The sequence below is a fragment of the Canis lupus genome, chromosome 14 (assembly GCF_048164855.1).
Source record: "Canis lupus baileyi chromosome 14, mCanLup2.hap1, whole genome shotgun sequence".
In the NCBI taxonomy this organism is placed as follows: domain Eukaryota; kingdom Metazoa; phylum Chordata; class Mammalia; order Carnivora; family Canidae; genus Canis; species Canis lupus.
The window spans coordinates 39,271,478-39,291,569 of record NC_132851.1 but is presented as its reverse complement, the minus strand read 5'-3'; the positions used below and the strand labels follow the sequence as shown (position 1 = coordinate 39,291,569).

General features: G+C 52.7%; 1 protein-coding gene and 2 long non-coding RNA genes across 6 annotated transcripts; 1 reads left to right on the top strand and 2 right to left on the bottom strand.

The window, feature by feature from the left end:
• Nucleotides 1–500: 500 nt before the first annotated feature.
• On the bottom strand, nucleotides 501–12,152 carry LOC140603977 (uncharacterized). 3 transcript variants are annotated; one of them, XR_012007019.1, is made up of 4 exons: nucleotides 11,572–12,142; nucleotides 11,229–11,341; nucleotides 9,307–10,767; nucleotides 501–2,153 (listed from the first exon to the last, which is right to left on the bottom strand). It is a non-coding gene; the product is annotated as an uncharacterized lncRNA (long non-coding RNA). The 3 variants fall into 3 exon arrangements; XR_012007020.1 differs by lacking the exon at nucleotides 501–2,153 and having other exon boundaries at nucleotides 8,132–10,767; nucleotides 11,229–11,336; nucleotides 11,572–12,152; XR_012007018.1 differs by lacking the exon at nucleotides 501–2,153 and having other exon boundaries at nucleotides 8,132–10,767; nucleotides 11,572–12,143.
• CCDC166 (coiled-coil domain containing 166) lies at nucleotides 11,876–13,638 on the top strand. Its single transcript, XM_072774818.1, has 2 exons — nucleotides 11,876–12,536; nucleotides 12,622–13,638. The coding sequence occupies exons 1-2, from the start codon at nucleotides 12,096–12,098 to the stop codon at nucleotides 13,489–13,491; spliced, it is 1,311 nt and encodes a 436-aa protein (XP_072630919.1). The 5' UTR covers nucleotides 11,876–12,095; the 3' UTR covers nucleotides 13,492–13,638.
• A 3,951-nt stretch (nucleotides 13,639–17,589) lies between these two features.
• Nucleotides 17,590–18,626, bottom strand: LOC140603968 (uncharacterized). 2 transcript variants are annotated; one of them, XR_012007005.1, is made up of 2 exons: nucleotides 18,489–18,626; nucleotides 17,590–17,768 (listed from the first exon to the last, which is right to left on the bottom strand). It is a non-coding gene; the product is annotated as an uncharacterized lncRNA (long non-coding RNA). The 2 variants fall into 2 exon arrangements; XR_012007006.1 differs by having other exon boundaries at nucleotides 18,378–18,505.
• Nucleotides 18,627–20,092: the final 1,466 nt, after the last annotated feature.

Genomic DNA, 20,092 nt, shown 5'->3' with positions numbered 1-20,092 from the left:
GGCGGCGGCGGGTAGCGCGGCGCTCGGAACCGGCCTCCTAAGGCCCCGCGGTCTGGGCGGGGGCTCCGCCGTCCTCCGCGCGGATGCCGGGGCTAGGGGATGCTGAGGCGCCCCGGGGGCTGGAGGCTGGGCTCCCAGGGCGGGGACGTCCCGCCAGCAGCCCAGGGCAGGCCGGAGGAGGCGGGAGTTTGCACACACGGTTGGTGAGAGTGTAAAGTACATTCTTTTGAAGACAGTTGCGCAGTTTGTTGACCATAGATGTACCACGAGCCAGGCATTCTTCACCTGGAGAGTTCCCCAAGAGAAATGGGAACACAGGTCCGCACAAAGAATCATACATGAACGCTCCTAGCAGCTTTGTCTCTAGTAGCCCCGAACTGGAAACCACCCAAATATTTCCAACTTTTTTTTTTTTTTTTTGGTAAGATTTTTATGGATTTATTCATGAGAGACAGAGAGAGGCAGAGACACAGGCAGAGGGAGAAGCCGGCTCCATGCAGGGAGCCCAATGCAGGACTCGATCCCAAGACCCCGGGGTCAGGCGCTGAGCGGAAGGCAGATGCTCACCACTGAGCCACCCAGGTGTCCCTGCTTCCAACATTTGAAACAGAGGAATGGATAAACAAAACGTGGCCTAGGGTACAATGGCACGTTGCTCAGCAGGAAAGGGAAAGAAACTACTGACACACACAACATGGGCTGCAAGATCATGATGCTGGCTAAGTCAGACCCCTCCTCAAATCACCGGATGAATCCATTCATACAGAACTGTAGACAGTGCTTCCTCTGGTTCAGTGATGGCCCCCGGGGTGGAGCACAGGGAGAGAGGGACTGTCCAGGGAACGTTGGGAGGTAACAGAAATGTTACATTGCGGTGATGCTTTCAAGGGTGTATACGTCTAAGTTGTTGAAATCATGCCTTGTGGTTGTATCTCAATATAAAGTTGGAGGACGTGGAGAATGAACAAGGGAAAGAAATGAGGCAGGAGAGCGTGCTCTTCTGGTCCCCAGTGTCCAGTGCTGGACAGTAAACAGATGCAAAACAGGACAAAATATATGAAACAAGTGTCTGTGAATTGGACAAGTAGTGCCAGCCCTGTGTCAGGGAAGAGTGGGAGAAAATTTCCACCATCTGAGACATGGAAACTCAAGGACTCCACAAAAATCTCCTTTTTGCTTCTTTTCCTGCTTCGATTCTTATGAGAACCGGTACTTCACAGACATTCTACACATGCCTCAGAATACAAGTAGCGTACGTGTTCCTTGTAAGGGGCAAGGAGTTAGTGATTCCCCTGGAACAGCACTGGACACTGGGGACCAGAAGCATCTAAGGAAGGAACAGGGGAGGATGACCAGACCAGCCATCAAATGCATATTGGAGACCACCAGCGCTGGACCCCTCCATGCCAAGGCCTGCTGGATCCGACGGATGACAGCTGGGTTCTCATCTTTGTCCTGACCAGTTCCCAGATGCCTGAGGGGGCGAGTACACCAGACCAGGCCACCATCCTCAATAAAAACCCCATTCCCCAAAGACTAGACTCATGCTTCCTTCCTTTCTGAGTCTCCCAGACACTCTGTCTATATCTGCTCTCTCTGTATCTTCAGTAATCTCCGCTCTCCCTTCCTGCTGGCTCATGTTTGATTTCTAGTCTGCAGGAAGCCAAGGAGCCCCCTGGCTGGTCCTCGGACCCAGCCTGCTGGCATGAAGTCCATGGAAAGAACAACTTGGTGGCAGGGGGTGGGGGATGGTGTTGCTGAAGATTTTCCAAATTTCACTTCGGTAGGAAGGTCTTAGTGTGCCAAGCAGCCAAACTGGACACCAGAGATTCAGGAGAGACTCCAGACATGTCACTTCTCAATAAAGTGACTAAGCCGGCTCTAGACCAAAGCCTACTCCACACCCGTCGTGAGTGTGGAGAACAAGCCTTAAAAGGAACAAGATGCTACAAATATAGCTTAACTGTTGGCCAAAAATCTTCACCACTCTTTAAAGGGAAACACCACAAACAGCACTCCATAACACAAAATTCAAAATCTTCAGCATCCAGAATGTAATAAAAAGTTACTAGTTTAGGGCACCTGAGTGACTCAGTAGGTTAAGCTTGCAATTCTTGATTTCAGCCCAATTCTTGATCTCAGGGTTGTGGAACCTGCTTAAAAAAAAAAAAAAGTTACTAGATTTACCCAATTAAAAATATGGGCAAAGAATTTGAATAGATATAGCTGCAAAGAAGGTATACAGATGGTCAACAGCACATGAAGAGATGCACAACGTCATTAATCATCAGGGAAATGCAATAAAAAATACATGAGATACTGTGCGGTGACTCAATCAGGTGGAGGCTGGCGGAGTGGGCAGGGAAAGAATTCACCAAAGACAGAACAAGGGAGATAGAAGTTTGTTGAATACGCTGCAAAGCAGCAGCGGGCAGGACGGCAAAGGAGAGACTGCCAGGGGGCAGGGGGAGGGCAGTGACAGGCTTGGGGGGGGGCTGTATTTATTGGAGGGGAGTGAGGACATATGGCAACATTAGAATTTTCCTTTTTGGTGCCTATGCCTGGTTGTCAGTGGCTCACTGGTCAGCTTGGGCCTATGACTAACTTGAGGTTGGTCACCTAATGAGCCTGTTTGCATTCAGCTGCGTGGTTGCAGTGGGGCCTGTCACCTTACTCAGGTTTCTAATGAAACCTGTGGCCTAAAAGCAGCTTCTACAGATACTACTCCACATTCACTCGGATAGCTGTAATAATAACAATAACAATAACAATAAGTCTTCACAAGGATGGAGAGAAATTGGAACTCTCTTGATTGCTCAAGGGCATGCAGAATGATGCAGCTGCTGCAGAAAACAGTTTGGCAGTTCCTCCAACAGTTAGACATAGAATTAGCATACAACCCATCAATTCCACTCCCGGAATATACCCAAAAGAATAGAAAACAGGCATTCAAACAGATACTTGCACACAAGTGTTCACAGCATTCACAAAAGCCAAAAAGCGGAAACAACCCAATGTCCACCAATTGATGAATGGAAAAACAAACTGTGGTCTCTCCATACAGTGGAATATAATTCAGCCATAGAAAGGACTAAAGTGCCTGCTACACGTGACAATGTGGTGAGCTTCAGAAACACTGTGCCCAGGCAGCCCGGGTGGCTCAGCAGTTTAGCACTGCCTTCAGTCCAGGGCGAGATCCCGGAGTCCCGGGATTGAGTCCCACACTGGGCTCCCTGCATGGGGCCTGCTTCTCCCTCTGCCTGTGTCTCTGCCTCTCTCTCTCTCTCTGTGTCTCTCATGAATAAATAAATAAAATCTTTTTTTTTTTAAAGGAAAGACTTCTTTTTTATTTTTTATTTTCATTTATTCATGATAGGCACACAGTGAGAGAGAGAGAGAGGCAGAGACGCAAGCAGAGGGAGAAGCAGGCTCCATGCACCGGGAGTCTGACGTGGGATTCGATCCCGGAGCTCCAGGATCGTGCCCTGGGCCAAAGGCAGGCGCCAAACCGCTGCGCCACCCAGGGATCCCAAAATCTTTTTTTTTTTAAAGAAACACTGTGCCAGGAGAAAGAGGTCAGATACAAAAGATACGTATGTGATTCCACTTATATGAAATCCTCAGAGTAGGTAGGTCCATAGAGACAGAACACAGATTGATGGCTTCCAGTTCCAGGGGTTGAAGGAAGGGGATGGGTCAGGACTGCTTAATGGGAACAGGGTTCCCTTTAGGGTGATGCAAATGTTTTGTAACTAGATAGAGGAAGTGGTTACATAACACTGTGAATGGACCAAATGCCGCTGAGATGTATCCTCTAATGTAGTTAATTCTATGTGAATTTCAGGATCCCTGGGTGGCGCAGCAGTTTAGCGCCTGCCTTTGGCCCAGGGCACGATCCTGGAGACCCGGGATCGAGTCCCACATCGGGCTCCAGGTGCATGGAGCCTGCTTCTCCCTCTGCCTATGTCTCTGCTTCTCTCTCTCTCTCTCTCTCTGTGTGACTATCATAAATTTAAAAAAAAAAATTAAAAAAAAATTCTATGTGAATTTCACCTCAAATTCACCTTGTAAAAAAAGTTACAGGGCTTGTGAGGAAGCAGGAACACATGACCATATCCAGGAGACAAGTCAGTTGATAGAACTAGACCCATAGGGATACCTGGGTGGCTGAGCGGTTAAGCGCCTGCTTTTGGCTCACCACGTGATCCCGGGGTCCTGGGATTGAGTCTCACAGCGGGCTCCCTGCATGGGGCTTGCTTCTCCCTCTGCCTGTGTCTCTGCCTCTCTCTCTTTCTCTCTCTGTGTCTCTCATGAATAAATAAAATAAAATCTTAAAAAAAAAGTAGACCCATAAATGACAGAGATGATGTAATTGGCAATGACTTTAAGAAACAGCTGTTCTAAGTATGTTCATGGCTTTATTTTTTTTTTAAGATTTTATTTATTTATTCATGAGAGACAGACAGAGAGAGAGAGAGAGAGAGAGGCAGAGACACAGGCAGAGGGAGAAGCAGGCTCCATGCAGGGAGCCTGACATGGGACTCGATCCAGGGACTCCAGGATCATGCCCTGGGCCAAAAGCAGTGCTAAATTGCTGAGCCACCAGGGCTGCCCTGCTCATGACTTTAAAGAAAAACATGAATATGATGAGATGAGAAGTTATAAAAAAGAACCCTGTGGAATTTCTAGAGCTGAAAAATAAAATGTCTGAAGTGCAAACTCATTGAATAGACTTAGTGGCAGAAGAGATGGCAGTGAACATGATGACATACCAATAGGAACTACACACATTGAAACAGGAAAAAACAAAAAACAAACAAACAAAAGAAACAGGAAAAAACAAAACTCAAGAACCTGTGGGAGAGTATCAACAAAAGAGAGCAATGAAGAGAGTATATTTGAGAGAGTAATGGCTGACGTTTTTGCAAATTTGAAGGAAAAGTAATACACTCACAAATCCAGGAATTTAAGTGAAACCTCAGGGGGAAAAACACAAAGCAAGCTATAATAAGCACATGATAACTAAATTGCTGAAAAAGTGATAAAAATAACAAAATTATCAAAAAAATTACAAACAGAGGAACAAAAATAACTATAACCACAGAGTTCTTGTCAGAAAATAACTTCAAGCCAGAGGACAAAGCAAGGACATTATTAATGCACTAAAAACAAAAATATACAAATCAAAACAAAAACATTGCTAATCTAGAGTTATATACTCAGAGTATCATTCAAAAATGAAGACAAGGGACACCTGGGTGGCTCATTGGTTGAGTGCCTGCCTTTGGCCCAGGGCATGATCCTGGAGTCCCGGGATCGAGTCCCACATCGGGCTCCCTGCATGGAGCCTGCTTCTCCCTCTGCCTGTGTCCCTGCCTCTCTCTCTGTGTCTCTCATGAATAAATAAATAAAATCTTTTTTAAAAAATGAAGACAATACTTGTTCAGAGAAACAAAAGCTGAGAATATGTAACACCTGCAGACCTGCACTGCAAAAAAAAATATTAATGAAAGTTTTCTGCAATGAAGAAAAGTGATTCTGAATGAAAATCTGGGTTGACATAAAAAAAAGGAAATAAAGAACTCTGGAAATGGGATATAATGGCTGAATATAAAAGACATTTATCTCATTCACTAAATTTCACTAAAAGATATGACTGCCCTAGGTCATAGGTAACCTGGTAACTCAATGATATGATCAAAAATCTATCTTAAATCCCATCATGACCATAATAAGATACCACCTCATGCCCATGAGGATGAAAACAAACGAACAAACAAACCCAAGACCCAAAACCAAAACCAAACCAAAAAAACTAAAACCCAAACCAAACCAAAAAACTGAAAACAGGAAAATAAAAAGTATTGGTGAGAATGTGGGAAAATTGGAACTGTTGGACACTGTTGCCGGGATTGTAAACTGGTGTAGTCAATATGGAAAACAGTATGGTGGTTCCTAAAAAAAAATTAAAATTAGAATCACCATAATATCAGGGAGTGGGGCTTTAGGAGGTGCTCAGGTCATAAGAATAGATCCCCATGCTAGAATGAATGATATTATAAAAGAGGCACCAGAGAAATCCGTAACCCCTTCCACCATATGAGAACACAGAGAGGAGCTGGCTATGAGCCACAAAGAGGGCCTTCACTAGATTGCAAATATTCCTGCCCCTTGATCTTGAACTTTCTTTTTAGAGTAAACTCTCCCCTTCTCCCCACATGGAACTCAAACCCATGACCTTGAGATCAAAAGTTGCATGCTCCACTCACTGAGCCAGCCAGGCTTTTCAGCCTCCAGAACATGAGAAATAAGTTTCTGTTGTTTATAAGCCACCCAGTCTGTGGTATTTTGTTATAGGAGCCAGAATAGACTAAGACGGATAGGAAAAGATCTAACATGCAAATAGTTTTCAAAAGAAAGCTTTAGTGGCTATGTTAATACCCAACAAAGTAGACTTTAGGACACAGACTATTACCAGGGAGAAAGAGGGACATTTCATTATGATACAAATATCAAGTCATCAAGCAGATATTCTAATCCTGGGAGTGCATGCACCTAATAGCAAATCCTCAAAATACATAAGGTAAAACCTGACAGAACTGAAAGAAGAAACCATCAAATCAGTTGGAGACACTCCTTTTTCAATAATGAGTAGAGCAAGCAAGTGGAAAAATAAAGATGCAGCTGTGTGACCTGAGCAGCACTGTTGTCCAGTTTGACCTAATTAACATTTATGGAACAATCCCCCACCACCAGTAGAATACACACTCTTTTCAAATGTGGAAATTTGAAGAATTTGAAGAATATTAAAGTAAATCATATTCTAGGTACCATAAAACAAAGATCAACAGATTTTTAAAGGATTGAAATATAAAAAACACATTCTCAGATCCCACAGAATTGAATTAGAATTAAATATCAGAAAGATATTTGGAAAATTCACCCCCCCCCAAAAAAAATTTGGAGATTAAACAACACATATAAATAAACCAGTGAGTCAAAGAAGAAATTGCGAGGGAAATTAGAAACAATTTTGAGCTGGAAGGTCATGAAAACATGATGTGAAAACGTGCAGAGTGCAGCTAATGCAGCGGTTAGAGGGAAATTTATAGTTGCAAATGCTTATATTAGAAAAGACAAAAGATTTCAGTTTCCAACCTTAAATGCTAGAAAAAGAAGACAAAATTAAACCCAAAGTACATACAAGAATGAAGACAAGAGTAAGAATCATTGAAATGGAAAGTGTATAAACTGGAGGAAAAAATTCAATACAAGTAAAAATTGATTCTTGGGGTGCCTGGGTGGCTCAGTTGGTTAAGCGTCGACTTCAGCTCAGGTCATGACCTTAGGGTCCTGGAATCGAGCTCCACATCGAGCTGCCCGCTCAGTAAGGAGTTTGCTTCTCCCTCTCCCTCTACCCCTCCTCTGGCTCCTGCGCTCTCTGTCTCTCTCTCAAATGAGGAAAATCCTTTTTTTTTTTTTTTAAAAAAAAGCTTTGATTCTTTGAATAAATGGGATAAAATCGAAATAGACGATAAAATGAAGAAATTACCAGTGTCAGGAATGAAAGACAGTGCATTCCTATAGATTCTTCAAACATTAAAAAGATGACAAGAGTGTATTATGAACAACCTCACATCCGTCAATTTGATAACTTAGCTGAAATGGCCGATCTACAGAACATGTGGAGCATTCATTCCTCAAATATACTCAAGAAAAAATATAAATATGGACTGAAAAGCTATAGGGCCCCCGGGACACAGAGGAGAGAAGGCCCATGGATGGAGACGGAGGGAGGAGTGGTGGCTAGTTGGCCAGGCTGCAGGAAATGAGACCTGGGCCCACTGATGGGGAGCCCGAAGCCAGGAGGGGGCAGCAGGATCCTTGGTGACCTCGGGCAGCAAGAGCCCCTTCCCAGGAGACTGTGGAGTGGCCCAATGCACCTGCTGGGGACCGTGGGCTCCTAGAGCGCCCAAGATGTGTGACAGCCAGCAGGCCACCCCTCTTTTCCTTGCCTCCTCCCCCCAAGTTAGAGGGGGTCTTGATCCTGCCATTCTGCCACTGAGAATGGATCAGATAAGCAAAATTATACCAGCATCAGTGAACTTTGGCAAAAAAGAACTCTGCAGAGTGAACTTCATTACATTTAATCATCAAGTCAATTTTTCGATGGGCGTTTGACTCATCTGTTAGTTGGTACTTTCAAAGCTGCTGTTAGGTGTTTTCTCTCGGGGCCATATGTCTATGCCGTCCAACTGTGCCCTGTCCAAATACTTTGCAAATATAAAGTTGGCCAAGAGGATTTCATTTTCTCATCAACCGTTAGCCAACAATAAATTTTGTTGTGTGTGATTACATCCCTCAGCTTCGTTTTGAGCACGTTATCAACAGGGGATATTTATTACACATTAGTTAAAAAGTGCACTGTGTGTTTCATTTTTAGCTGATACCTGGGGCAATCATGGTAGCTTGGGGAGGCCTTGTCCAGAAGACCCACAGTGGGTCCCACAGTGGCAGGGAGCGAGGGCAGGTGGGAGCTCCCAGGGTCAAGCGGGGCGGTCAGACCCTCCTGCTCCCTCCACGGCCGGCCTCCTTGTAACTCAGGAGACCACAGAGTCCCCAGCTCGCAGGCTGCAGACTGTCACAGTCGTGTCATGGGCCCCGCCCCTTCCTGCAGGTCACAGTCCCCGGGGGGGGGGGGGCGCCCCACCGCTCGGGATACAGGTCTGAGGACACGGCACGGTGCGCCCCGCCGGCGCCTGGCTGCCTCGAGCACAGCCTCTGCACTCCGCTGGAATGCACCTGCTACGCTCCTCCAGTGCCCGGACCTCCAAAGCCGGCCTCTCCCCTCTCCTGCTCCCGGCGGCGTGGGCTATGGACTCAGGTACTGTGGGTCCCCCAGGAAGTCACCGTGGGGGCGAAGATGTTGTCCGCTCGGAGATCACGAGGGGCCTGGAGGAGGTGTGCCCTGGTCCAGTGCCCCCTCATAGCTGTCCCTCAGGGGCACCTCTGAGCCAGCCTGCAGAGGTGCGCGTGGCCATTGCCCTCGGGGCCTGCAGGGGGCTCTGGACACTGGGCATCCTTCTTTTTGTCATCCTCTTCCTCACATACAGAGGTAGGTGAGCACCCCTGGAGACTGCGCCAGGAGGCTGACCTGCACCACGCCCCAAGCCCCAGCCTTCCTGGCTCGGCCCCCTTCAGGGAGGAATAGGGAGCCAAGCCCATGGGCCCTGGCTCCAGCCAGGCCTGTCAAGGCTCCTGAGCCTGCCCTGAAGTGGTGAAGCCTCGGGTCCCATGAAGTCCCACCTGGCCTTCCTGTGCTCCATGCACACCCCCAGGGGCTCCTGCTGGCTTCCGCCTGTCAGCCCTGAGCAGGAGCAGCGGTGGCAGCACCGGGCCCTCACGGCACCGTGTGTCAGGGAGGGCAGAGCGCTTCCTCCAGGGGCAGCCCTGGCTCTGGGAGCTGACGCACGTCGTGGCCTGGATCTGGGCATTCCACGGGGCTGACTGCGAACCTGGTGTGGGTCTGGCACCGGCTCCGAGGTACCTGGCCGTGAAGGGGAGGCCACTTGAGGAAAGGTCCTTGCCTACATGTCCAGCCTAGAACCGGCTCCCTGGTCTGGGGAAGTGGGGGAGGGGGAGGCCTGCAGGCAGTACCCAACCTTGGACATAGGCAAGGGGACAGATTTGGGTCCCAGCCAGGGCCCAGAGAACAGCCAGGCCTGGGCCCTCCAGGGCTTGACCCCAGCCAGAGGACACACTGGATAGACAGGCTCTCCTGGACTTCGCTCACGTTCCTGCCCATCGTCTCCTTTGCTGCGGTGGTCACTGTCAGCGCTGTGCTTCTGATCAAGGGACAAGGTACTGGGGTGGGGCTGGGGCATCCTATCACCCCCCAGGGGCCCTTCCTCCGCTCACTAGTCAGTATCTGGCTCCCGCCCAGGGCTGAGCTTCAAGAACAGGTCTTTGGTATCATCCGAACCCACTGATTCTACAGGTCCAGTTGCCCAGGGCACTAGCCATGTGCTGGCTTCAGCTGCTGTGGGGTGGGGGTCAGTAAAGGTGGCTGGCTCTGCCCCTTGCATCAGGGCACAGGGCAGAGATGGGGAAAAGACTGGGCAAGGGGTAGCAGTACACACGGGGACAGAGCCCACCACTGTCCAGTCCAAGTCACAGCCCTAGTGCTTCCAGGGGTCCTCGGACAATCACCTTGTGCCTCAGTTTTTCCACCTGTGAAATGGGAGCAGAGGCTGCTGGAGGTGCTCACCTGCGGGTCAAGCATAGCCTAACTCCACTGGCTGGCTACTCCTGAGGGAGGGGGCTCACCCCAAGTCTCAGGAGCTGAAGAGGGACGGCATGTAAGACAAGGGGCCAGAGAGTGGGCCCTTGGGAAGCCTGACTGGGGGGGTGGTGTGCGTGTGGTGAGTACTCAGGAGCCTGAGGAGTAGTGTGAGCAACTGAGAACCCATCTTGGGGGGTCCACGGCAAAATCTGGAACAGTGCAGGGCCTCCACAGGGGTGGGTCGGGGGCAGCCTTGGCAGGCTGAGCGCACTGCCAAGTGTCTTCCTCCTAGTGTCTTTCCAGCTCAGCATTCCTGCGAAGAGGTGAAACAGGGTCCCCACTTCCCCTGATCCGTGCAGGTCATGATGTGGGGGGGAGGCAGGGGGGCAGAGGCGGGCGGGGAGTGGATGGCGTGCTGGGCAGGGCTTCCCACGTGGCTGTCGCGTCTAGACTGCAGAACTGGGAAGATGCGAGTCCCGAGAAAACTGGAGGCAGAGAACAAAGCGCTGGCTCAGACCTGTCCTGGGAGGAGGCATCCGGGGGCAGTAAAGCAGAGACAAGTGACCGAGAGATCCGGGAGGCTGGAAAGACTTAAAGGCCTCTCTCCACTGAGTCCCTCACTTCACCCCAGAAATTAAAGGACGGGGCCAATCACAGCCCCGTTGTCTTGAGTGTACGTCATATTATTTTTATTTATAAGATAAATATTGTTTTACTAGGAAGAAAATGCCTCTTGTGTTCCTAATTTTAAGAAGCTCTGCCACCAGGCAGGTGTGGTGACCAGAGCGCTTCCAGAGGTGAGGGGATGCCCACAGCTCTGCAGTCGGCCTCCTAAGAGGTCCACACGAGCCTTCCTACTGATGCAGGCTTCCTTAAACGTGTTCCTCCCAAACTGGCAGGTGCACAGTTCGTGCCTCTGCCCACGTGGCAGCAAACGTGGACACACCTGTACAGGAGAGGAACTATGTGATGACAGGCCCCAAGCAGATGTGGCTTCAAGCTGCCGGTCAAAGGAGGTAGAGACGCACGCAGCTGGCGCCCCTGGAAGCTGACCCTGGGCTGGTCAGTGGGATGAGACAGCAGGCGCTCACGTGTGGGCTCAGGAACCCAGAGGGAACCCCAGACAGAGAGGCAGTGGACAAGCGACGGCATCCCAATGGGCGGGACCTTAGGGGCACCCTAACCCCCCCAGGGGCCTCCAGGAGTGGAAAGAATCCCAGAGATGCGGGGTTGTGCGGCGCTCTGTCCTGGTAGGGCAGGGGGGACCTTCGCGGGGGAGGCTTGCTCACGGCTGCGGCCCAGGAACTGGGGCACCCTCTAGCACACGGGGGCGACGAAAGGAGTGTCCCCTGGCGGCCAGATGGCGACGGGTCCAGGGCCGGCGCAAGGGGCTTGGGGGCTGCTCCAGCTGGGGCTGGCCCGTGGGCTCCGGGGCCGGTCCAGCGTCCTCCTCGGAAGCCACAATCCTGCGGGGCCGGCGGGACCCCCGCAGGGCACACACGCGGGCGGGACCCGGAGGGAGACAGGAGGGGAGCGGCCGTTGCCCGGGGGATGCGCTGGCCACGCGGGCGGGCCACTGAGTTCTGTCTCCACGGAGACCGTGAGCTAAGGTGAGCCCCCCCCCCCCCCGGCGACGCCGAGGCCTGGAGAGGGCCCAAGATTAAGGTCGGACGATGCCCTGGCCCCTGCCTGGCCCCAACCCCCGGGGGCCACCTCCCCCCACCTCGCAGCCCGCAGGCCCACGCCGCTAGAATATTCGGATATTCGGGCCGGAGCAAGGGAAGGGCTCGGCTGGGGCCGCGGGCCGCAGCCCATGGCGCCCAAGAAGCAGCGCGGGGCCAGCGTGGGGCGCCGGCCGGGCGCTGGGGGGGACGGCGCTGAGCCGCCGCTGTCGGAGCGCGCGCAGTACCTGCAGCGCGAGGACACGCTGCTCTCGGAGGAGCTGGGCGCCTGCCAGGCGCGCGTGGACCTGGTGCTGCGGGACAACGCCTTCCTGGACGCCGAGGCGCTGCGCCTGCGCGAGGAGAACCGGCTCCACGCCAGCTACGCGAGCGCGCGCTCCCGCCGCTGCCCCCGCGCCGTGGTGCGGCTGGACGAGCAGCACCGCGCGGACCTGACGCAGCTCCAGGGGCAGCGGGCCGAGCTGGCCTCGCTCTTCCGCGGCCGCGAGGACGGCGTGCGCACGCAGCTGCTGGAGAGGGAGGCGCGCGCAGCGCAGATGGCGCGGCAGGTGCAGGAGCTGCAGCCCTACAAGGCCAGTGGCGCCGCGGTGGTGCCCCGAGGGCGGGGTGGGCACGCGCCGCCCCCCACTCTGACCCGCGCCCCCGCCCCCGCCGCAGGAGCTGCAGCTGGAGCAGTTGGCCCGCATCCGGGCGCTGGAGCGCGAGCTGCTGCACATGCGCGTGGAGCACACGCAGCTGCTTCGCCGCGTGAAAAGGCGTTTCCTGGAGGACAAGGCGGCCTTCGAGCGCGAGGCGCGTCAGCGGGTGCAGTCCCTGGCGCGACGCGCCGAGCGGGAGGCAGCGCGGGCGCTCATCGCGCACACGCAGGCCATCAGGGCGGACAACGGGCGCCTGCGGCAGGAGCTGCTGCGGCTGCTTCGCTGGGCTCAGCTGCTGCACCACACGCGGCGCCAGCTGCTGGAGCAGCGCGAGCAGCTGCGGCGGGAGCACCAGGACACTCGGGACCTGGTGCGCGTGCACGGCTGGCTGCGCCGGGGCCCTGACGGCCCGCCGCTGTGGCAGCCGCCGCCCGCCTCGCATCCCGTGTCCCCCGCCGCCTCCACGGCCCCGTCGCGCGTGGCCTCCCGGGCCCCGTCCCGCGCGGCCTCCCAGATCCTGTCATCGCTCCCGTCGCATGTGGACTCCTGGATCCCATCACGGGCCCCCTTGGGGGCGGGTTCACAGGCTCCATCCCAGCCCTGGAGGAACGTGGGCGCCCGGGTCCCATCCCTGACCCTGTCCCTGACCCCGTCCCGCCCGGGCTCCCTGACCCCATCCCTGACCCCGTCCCACAAGGGCTCCAGGGTCCCGTCATTGACCCCGTCCCACCAGGGTGGCCGGGCCCAGTCCTTGCCCTCGTCGCGCCCGGGCTCCCAGGTCTCTTTGTGGGCCCCTTTAGCTGGTGCCTCACAGAGCAACACTCCTGCTAAGTCGGCCTCGGGATCAGGCTTCTCCTGTCCCCCAGTCCAAGGAGACCGCGGACACTGACGCTGCAGCGGAAGCCGCCCGTGGAGACGTGGAATCGCGCGGGGCCGTGGGGGGCGTGTGAAGGTGAGGGCGCGCGAGCTCAGGTGTTTGGTGCCCGCAGCGTTAATAAAGGTGTGAGCGGCATGGCCCGCTGGCGCTCCCGCCGCAGCAGGTCTGGAGGCACGGCCCCCTCCTTCTCGCTTCGTTTCCAAACGGCAAAGCAGTAGGGTGCGCCGCTCGCCCCGCGTGTCCCTGTACCCCACGACTGACCCCAGGTGCTCCGCACGGGCAGAGGACGTCAGCCACGCGGGGTCTTCCCACCGGGGCTGCCGCGGCTGGCCAGCGGAGCGGGCCTGCCCAAGTGGTGCGAGCAGGGCAGGAGTCCGCTGGCGGGGGGCGCTGGGTGCTGCGGGCTGCAGCCGGGAGGGTTAGCGTCGGGTGGGCTGTGGTCGGGAGGGCCATGGGGTGGGGGTCCGAAGGTCGTGGGAGGTTTTATGCTTAACTTATTGGGGATTTGGAGGTAATTTTTAATTTAATATAATTTCCAGCTTGGAGAAAAGTTGCGGAGTACAGAAACTTCCGCACATGGTTTATCAAGAACCGCGGGCAGTTTGCATTCTGCCTGTGTCTGTGTCTGCATTTTGTTCCTGAACCACTTGAGATTAGGTTCAAGACCCCGGGCCCCTTTGCTTAAAGGACTTAACATCCTTTAGTGTTACTGAGCTCGAGCATGTTCTCCTACTACCCTGGTACAATGATCCAAATCCAGAAGTGTGGTACAGAGAAGACAGTATTGGCCAGGCCACAGGTCACATGCACCTGCTGTCAGCTGTCCCAACAGTGTCCTTTGTGGCTCCACCTCTGGCAGGGCTGCACATTGCATTCAGCTATCAGTCCCAATGTGCCTAGGCTGGCCCGGATGATGTCCCATGGTTGTGGTTTGTATTCACCCACAGCCATACCTAGGGAGGACCAGCAGCTGGGGGGGCGGGGTAGGCCCTGCTGCTCTCATGCCCTCACTCCTGGCCCTAGGGCAGGGACTTCACCCCCACCACAGAGGGAAGGTTTTTAAAAATTCTGGGTCTTTGGCTGCACATTGCCAGCCGGCGTCAGAGAGGCCCAAACAGGAGGTGGCCATGGCTAGAGTGGCTGGTGCCCTTCTGGAGGGAGGGTGCTCCCCAACGGTGGCCTACGGACCAGGGGTCCAAGCAGCCAGTCCTGATGGCTGTTAACCTTAAAAATGAAAGGGCCAGTTATTTGACCAGCAGAAATGGGTTTGTTCAGGAACAGCAGGGAATTGCAGCCCCCAGGCAAGTCAGCTAGGGCAGGAGGCAGGTGAGCCCTGGAACAAAGGAGCTCTACACGCTCAGGCTCCAGGCTCGGGGCAGGGGGAGCTGGGAGGGTCGGCTGTAAAGAGAGCGTCCCTTGGCCTGAGCGGAGCTGGATGCTTAGCGGCTTCTCATTGGCTGGGCTGTAGGCCGGGAGGGAGGAAACCGTCCTTCCCCAGGGGACCTGGAGGGCTGCAGTGACTACTGGCGAGGCCCCAGCTGGCTCTGAGGGGACAGGGATGCAGGGGCTGCAAGAGGTCCCCCTACTGGCTTCCCAGCTTCCCCCGCCTACCCCCCCCACCCCCCCGCTCCTCCAGGTGTCTTCTTTTTTTTTTATTTTTTTTTAATTTTTATTTATTTATGATAGTCACAGAGAGAGAGAGAGAGAGGCAGAGACACAGGCAGAGGGAAAAGCAGGCGCCATGCAGGGAGCCCGACGTGGGACTCGATCCCGGGACTCCAGGATCACGCCCTGGGCCGAAGGCAGGCGCCAAACCGCTGCGCCACCCAGGGATCCCTCCCCGGTGTCTTCTGAACCAGGTTTCCTATTATTTTCACAGCTCCCGTGGAAGGGGATGGTCAGGGCAGGGGGAACTGGGACTGGACCCGGGCGTGGTGGAGACAGATCATGGGTTTAAAATGGAGCTTTTAGTCATCAAGGGCAGTGCACACTGAGGGTGAGCCACCCCGGGGAAGTGGGCAGAAGCCCTGGCCTGCCTCATGCAGCGGTATTTGGGGTTCTGTATGCTTTGGCCGCACCCCCCACCGTGAAACTTTGGTTTAAACGTTCTGGTCCTGGGTGGGCAGTGTTCCTAGGTCCCTCCCAGCAGTAAACACAAACACTCTTGGAGGAGTTCAGCATTTCCCTTTAAAAGGAACTAGGGCTCCTTTGAGATTTGGGGAAGGAAATAACACAAAATGTGTTTAGGACATCTTGTGCCAGAAAGCAAGTTTGCTTCCAGAAAGAGACCTTTGCCAGAGGGACAAGGTGACAAAAGTGAAGGGCCCCGAATGGCCAAAAAGCCAACAATTTCATCATCAAAAAGAATAATGTCTGTACTGAACAGAAACATATCAAATATATAAAATGCATAAGTTTAAAATATTATAAAAATCCATTCCATTAGCCATTTGAAAGTTGCTACTACAGTCATCCACTGTTGAAAAAATTGCTGGTTGAAGAATCACATCCTGACTCTCCCCTATGAACTGCATTTCAGGACAAATTGGTGAAGGAAAGTTATGTGTAGAATTCCATCTAGTAAATGCAGAAGAAAGAGTTGGCAATGTCATAATGGCAGTAAAAGCCTATAGGTGGAAGACTGATGAAAATAATGGAAGATTCAGCTGACCCTCTGAACCCATGAGTGACCCTAACTCTGCCAGGAGGGTATTAAGTGCCTCCTGGTATGAAGCCATAGAATCTTGCACAATGCAACCTACAGAGCTTTCCTGATGAGAAACAAACTGATCTAATCAAGCTTCTGAATGTAACTACCAGCATATACAAAATACAGGGGAAAGAGGAACATATTAAAAGATATAGTAGGGATGTAGTTATTCAAATCTTCTATGGGGTAAATGATGACTTATTCCCCCAAAAAATAAATGGGAAGGGATTTTTTAAAAAGAAGGAACAGAGTTCCTTTAGTTTTGTTATGGATTAACAGACTTAAGATACATTTCCACTAAATGCAACATGTAGACCTTGTTCAAACCCTTATTCTAATTTGAAGTGTTAAAAAAATAATAATACTTTGAAGTGTTAAATCAGGATCCCTGGGTGGCTCAGCGGCTGAACACCTGCCTTTGGCCCAGGGTGTGATCCTGGGGTCTCCGGATCAAATCCCACATCGGGCTCCCTGCATGGAGCCTGCTTCTCCCTCTGTCTGTGTCTCTGCCTCTCTGTGTCTCTTATGAATAAATAAAATCTTTAAAAAAATGAAGTGTTAAATCAAGATAAAGTTTACTGGTACTTATCAGGGTAATAAGCAGTAACATGTCTCACACTTTCTCTTCCCAGGTACTCCTCCTAGCAACTGATACTCTGATACTCTAGTCTTTCTTCTGCCCCGGCACCCTCTGTCCTCAAGACCCTCTAGCTCACTGATTCCCATGAAATAGCTCCCTGAGAGACATCACTCAGACTAAGCATTTGTCAGTTTCTCTCATTTTAGTTTTGTCATTTCTACTTTATTTTAAAGCAATTATTAATTGCATATGAGTTTAGAACTCTTCCTGTAGTTTCTTCCTATAGTAGAGGAAAGTCTAGCTCTCCCCTCTAAATTGAGCAGTGTTTTTCTTTTCTTTTCTTTTCTTTTTCTTTCTTTCTTTCTTTCTTTCTTTCTTTCTTTCTTTCTTTCTTTCTTTCTTTCTTTCTTTCTTTCTTTCTTTCTTCTTTTTTTTTTTTTAGTGTTCTTCTTTATACCTCTGCCCACAGCCTGTTATTAATGTGGCTGCTTCAGCTTTCTTTTGGTTTGTCTTGCACACCCCTCTGTATGGGTGTCAATTTTATATTTTCAGTGTGTCTCTAGAGGCAGTATAAGTGGTTCTTATTGTTTTAAATCCAGTCCAACAGGGGTGCCTGGGTGGCTCAGTCAGTTAACCATTTGCCTTTGGCTCAGGTCATGATTCTGGGGTCCTGGGATCTAGCCACCAGGCAGGCTCCCTGCTCAGTGAGGAGTCTGCTTGTCCCTCTCCCTCTGCACAACGTCCCCCCTACTGTGTGCTGTTGCTCTCTCTTAAGTAAATTTTAAAGATCATTTGAATAAATGAACACAATCCAACAATCTTTGTCCATTAACTTTCATCTCAATTTATTTGCAGTATTGGTAGCAGTATTTGTAAAATCAGTTTATTTTATACTTTCTGGTTTTTCTTTCTTCATATTTCTCTTGAAGCCCTCCCCCGTTTCATTTGTTTTCCTCCACTTGTGTGGGAATCTCACTCTTCTTCTCTTTCAGTGGTCACCTGAGACATGGAAACGGGGACATTTAAGTCCATCATTCATGAAGATATTAATATATTTACCCTTCTCCTAACCCTCACAGTGCTTTAAATTTCCCTACCTTTCTGGTTTAGAACCTAGTGATAACAAGATTACCCACAAATTACATTGCTACTTTCTTCGGGAAAATTCATCTGCCTGCATACTCATCACTTGAGAGTGATATGCGGTATGTGTTTGTGCTTGAATACTGTTTACTTTAAAACTCCTGCTGGGGTAGCTCTGCTGCTCCCTTCGTCCTCGTACAGCTTTCTGGCTTCTCCGTCTAAACAAGCTGCTACAACTCGGCCCTGGTCTGCCCTATCCAACTGCGGCCCTGAAGGCACCGCGAGGATGGAGAGTGCAAGCCCCCAGGCCCCTGAGGCCTAGCCACGCGGGACACGCAGCAGCGGAGTGTCAGGATGGACCCAAGTGGGCAACTCCAGTCGGGCCTCCCTCAGATTGTAAACGGTCCTCCTCTCCCCCCTCAACACCTGCCCGGGGCTCTGCGGGTCCTGCCCCGAGGCACCGCGGCTCGGCCGGCGGGGACTATGGGGTCTCCCCCATCCCCGCCTGGATCCCGTTCCCAGGACCTTCGGGCCAGTCCGGAGAGTGGGACTTGCAGCTGTGCTCTCTGGGCTCCCCGGAAGAGTCAATGACCCTGTTCAGCTTCCAAATAAAACAGAGAAAGGGGAGCTCCTTACAACGGGCTGTAGGGAGGGGAGGGCCTGCGGGGCGCAGCAGCAGAGGGCCCCGCACCCACGCGGGCCGCGGCGGCTTCCCGGGCGCGCAGCAAGGGGCTAACCCGGAGGCTGCCGTGGGGCGCGGGGGCGCTGAGGGCGGGCCCGGGGCGGCGCGTGGCCGAGTCAGGACGCGGACCCGGGGGCGGGGACCCGCGGGGCCCGGGAGGCTGCCGTTGGGCGTGGAGGGCGCGCGAGCAGCGGTCGGCGGCCAGGGCGGGGCGCCACGCGGGGGGCTCGCGGTCCCGACCTCCGCGGCGGCCCGGGCGCCTCCAGGGGAAGTGCTGCTCCCGCGGCCGGAAGCACCCCCCGCCCCCCCCGTGCGGAGGCGGGGCTCCGTGGGCGCTGGCTGCCCCCCCCCCCCCCCCCCCCCCCCGGGCCCTCGACGCCCTGAGACCTTCACGGTTCCTTATTGCGGGTTGTGGTAAAATGCACAAAACTCAGAATTCACTGTCCTAACCATTTTTTAAAACTATTTATTTATTCATGAGAGACCCAGAGAGAGGCGGACACCCAGGCGGAGGGAGGAGCAGGCTCCCTGCCCGGAGCCCGACGCGGGACTCGATCTCGGCACCCCGGGGTCACGCGCTGGGCCCCCCGGGCCCCCCTCGCAACCCCCTGCAGCGGCACACTGCACCAGCACTAGGGACATTCACAGCGTTGGGCACCAAGCTCCAAACGTACGTTTCACACCAAACGTGGGGCTTGAACTCAGGACTCTGGGATCAAGAGTTGGACACCCGGGCGACTGAGCCACCCGGGCACCCCTAGCCGCCAAACTCTTGATCTTGCAAAAGAGGAACCCTGCACCCATAAAACAACCACTTCCCACCCCTGGGTCCCTGGCCACCACCACTCCACTTCTGGTCTTTATAATTCAATGCCTCCTAGTAAGTGGGCTCACGTGGTATTGGTCTCTGCTGCTGGCTTAGTTAACTGGGCTTTTTTTTTTTTAAAATATTTTATTTATTTATTCATGATAGACATAGAGACAGGCAGAGACAAAAGCAAGCTCCGTGCAGGGAGCCTGATGTGGGACTGGATCCTGGGTCTCCAGGATCATGCCCTGGGCCAAAGGCAGGCACTAAACCACTGAGCCACTTGGGGATTCCCTAGTTCACTGGGCTTAAGTCCTCACGATTCTCACATGTCCAAGCACGTGACAGGACTTTTAAGGTTAATATTCCATTGTACGGATAAACTACATTTTGCTTCTCCATTCATCCCTTGAAGGACACTTGGATTGCTTCCGCCTTTTGGCTCTTGTGAGTAACGCTGCCACACACAAGGCTGTGCAAGTATCTCTGCAGAACCCTGCCTTGACTTCTTTTCAGTATTTACCCACAAGTGGAATTGCTGGCTCAAATGGTGACTCTAGTTTTAACTTTTTGAGGACCAGTCACACTGATTTCCAGTGGGGCTGCACCACTTCACGTTCCCACCGACAGCGCACAAGGGACGCCAGTTCTCCACAGCCTCACCAACACTTGCTACTCATTATTCACGGTACCCATCCCAGCAGGTGTGAAGTAGTATCTCATCGGGAGTCTGATATGCTTTTCCCAAGT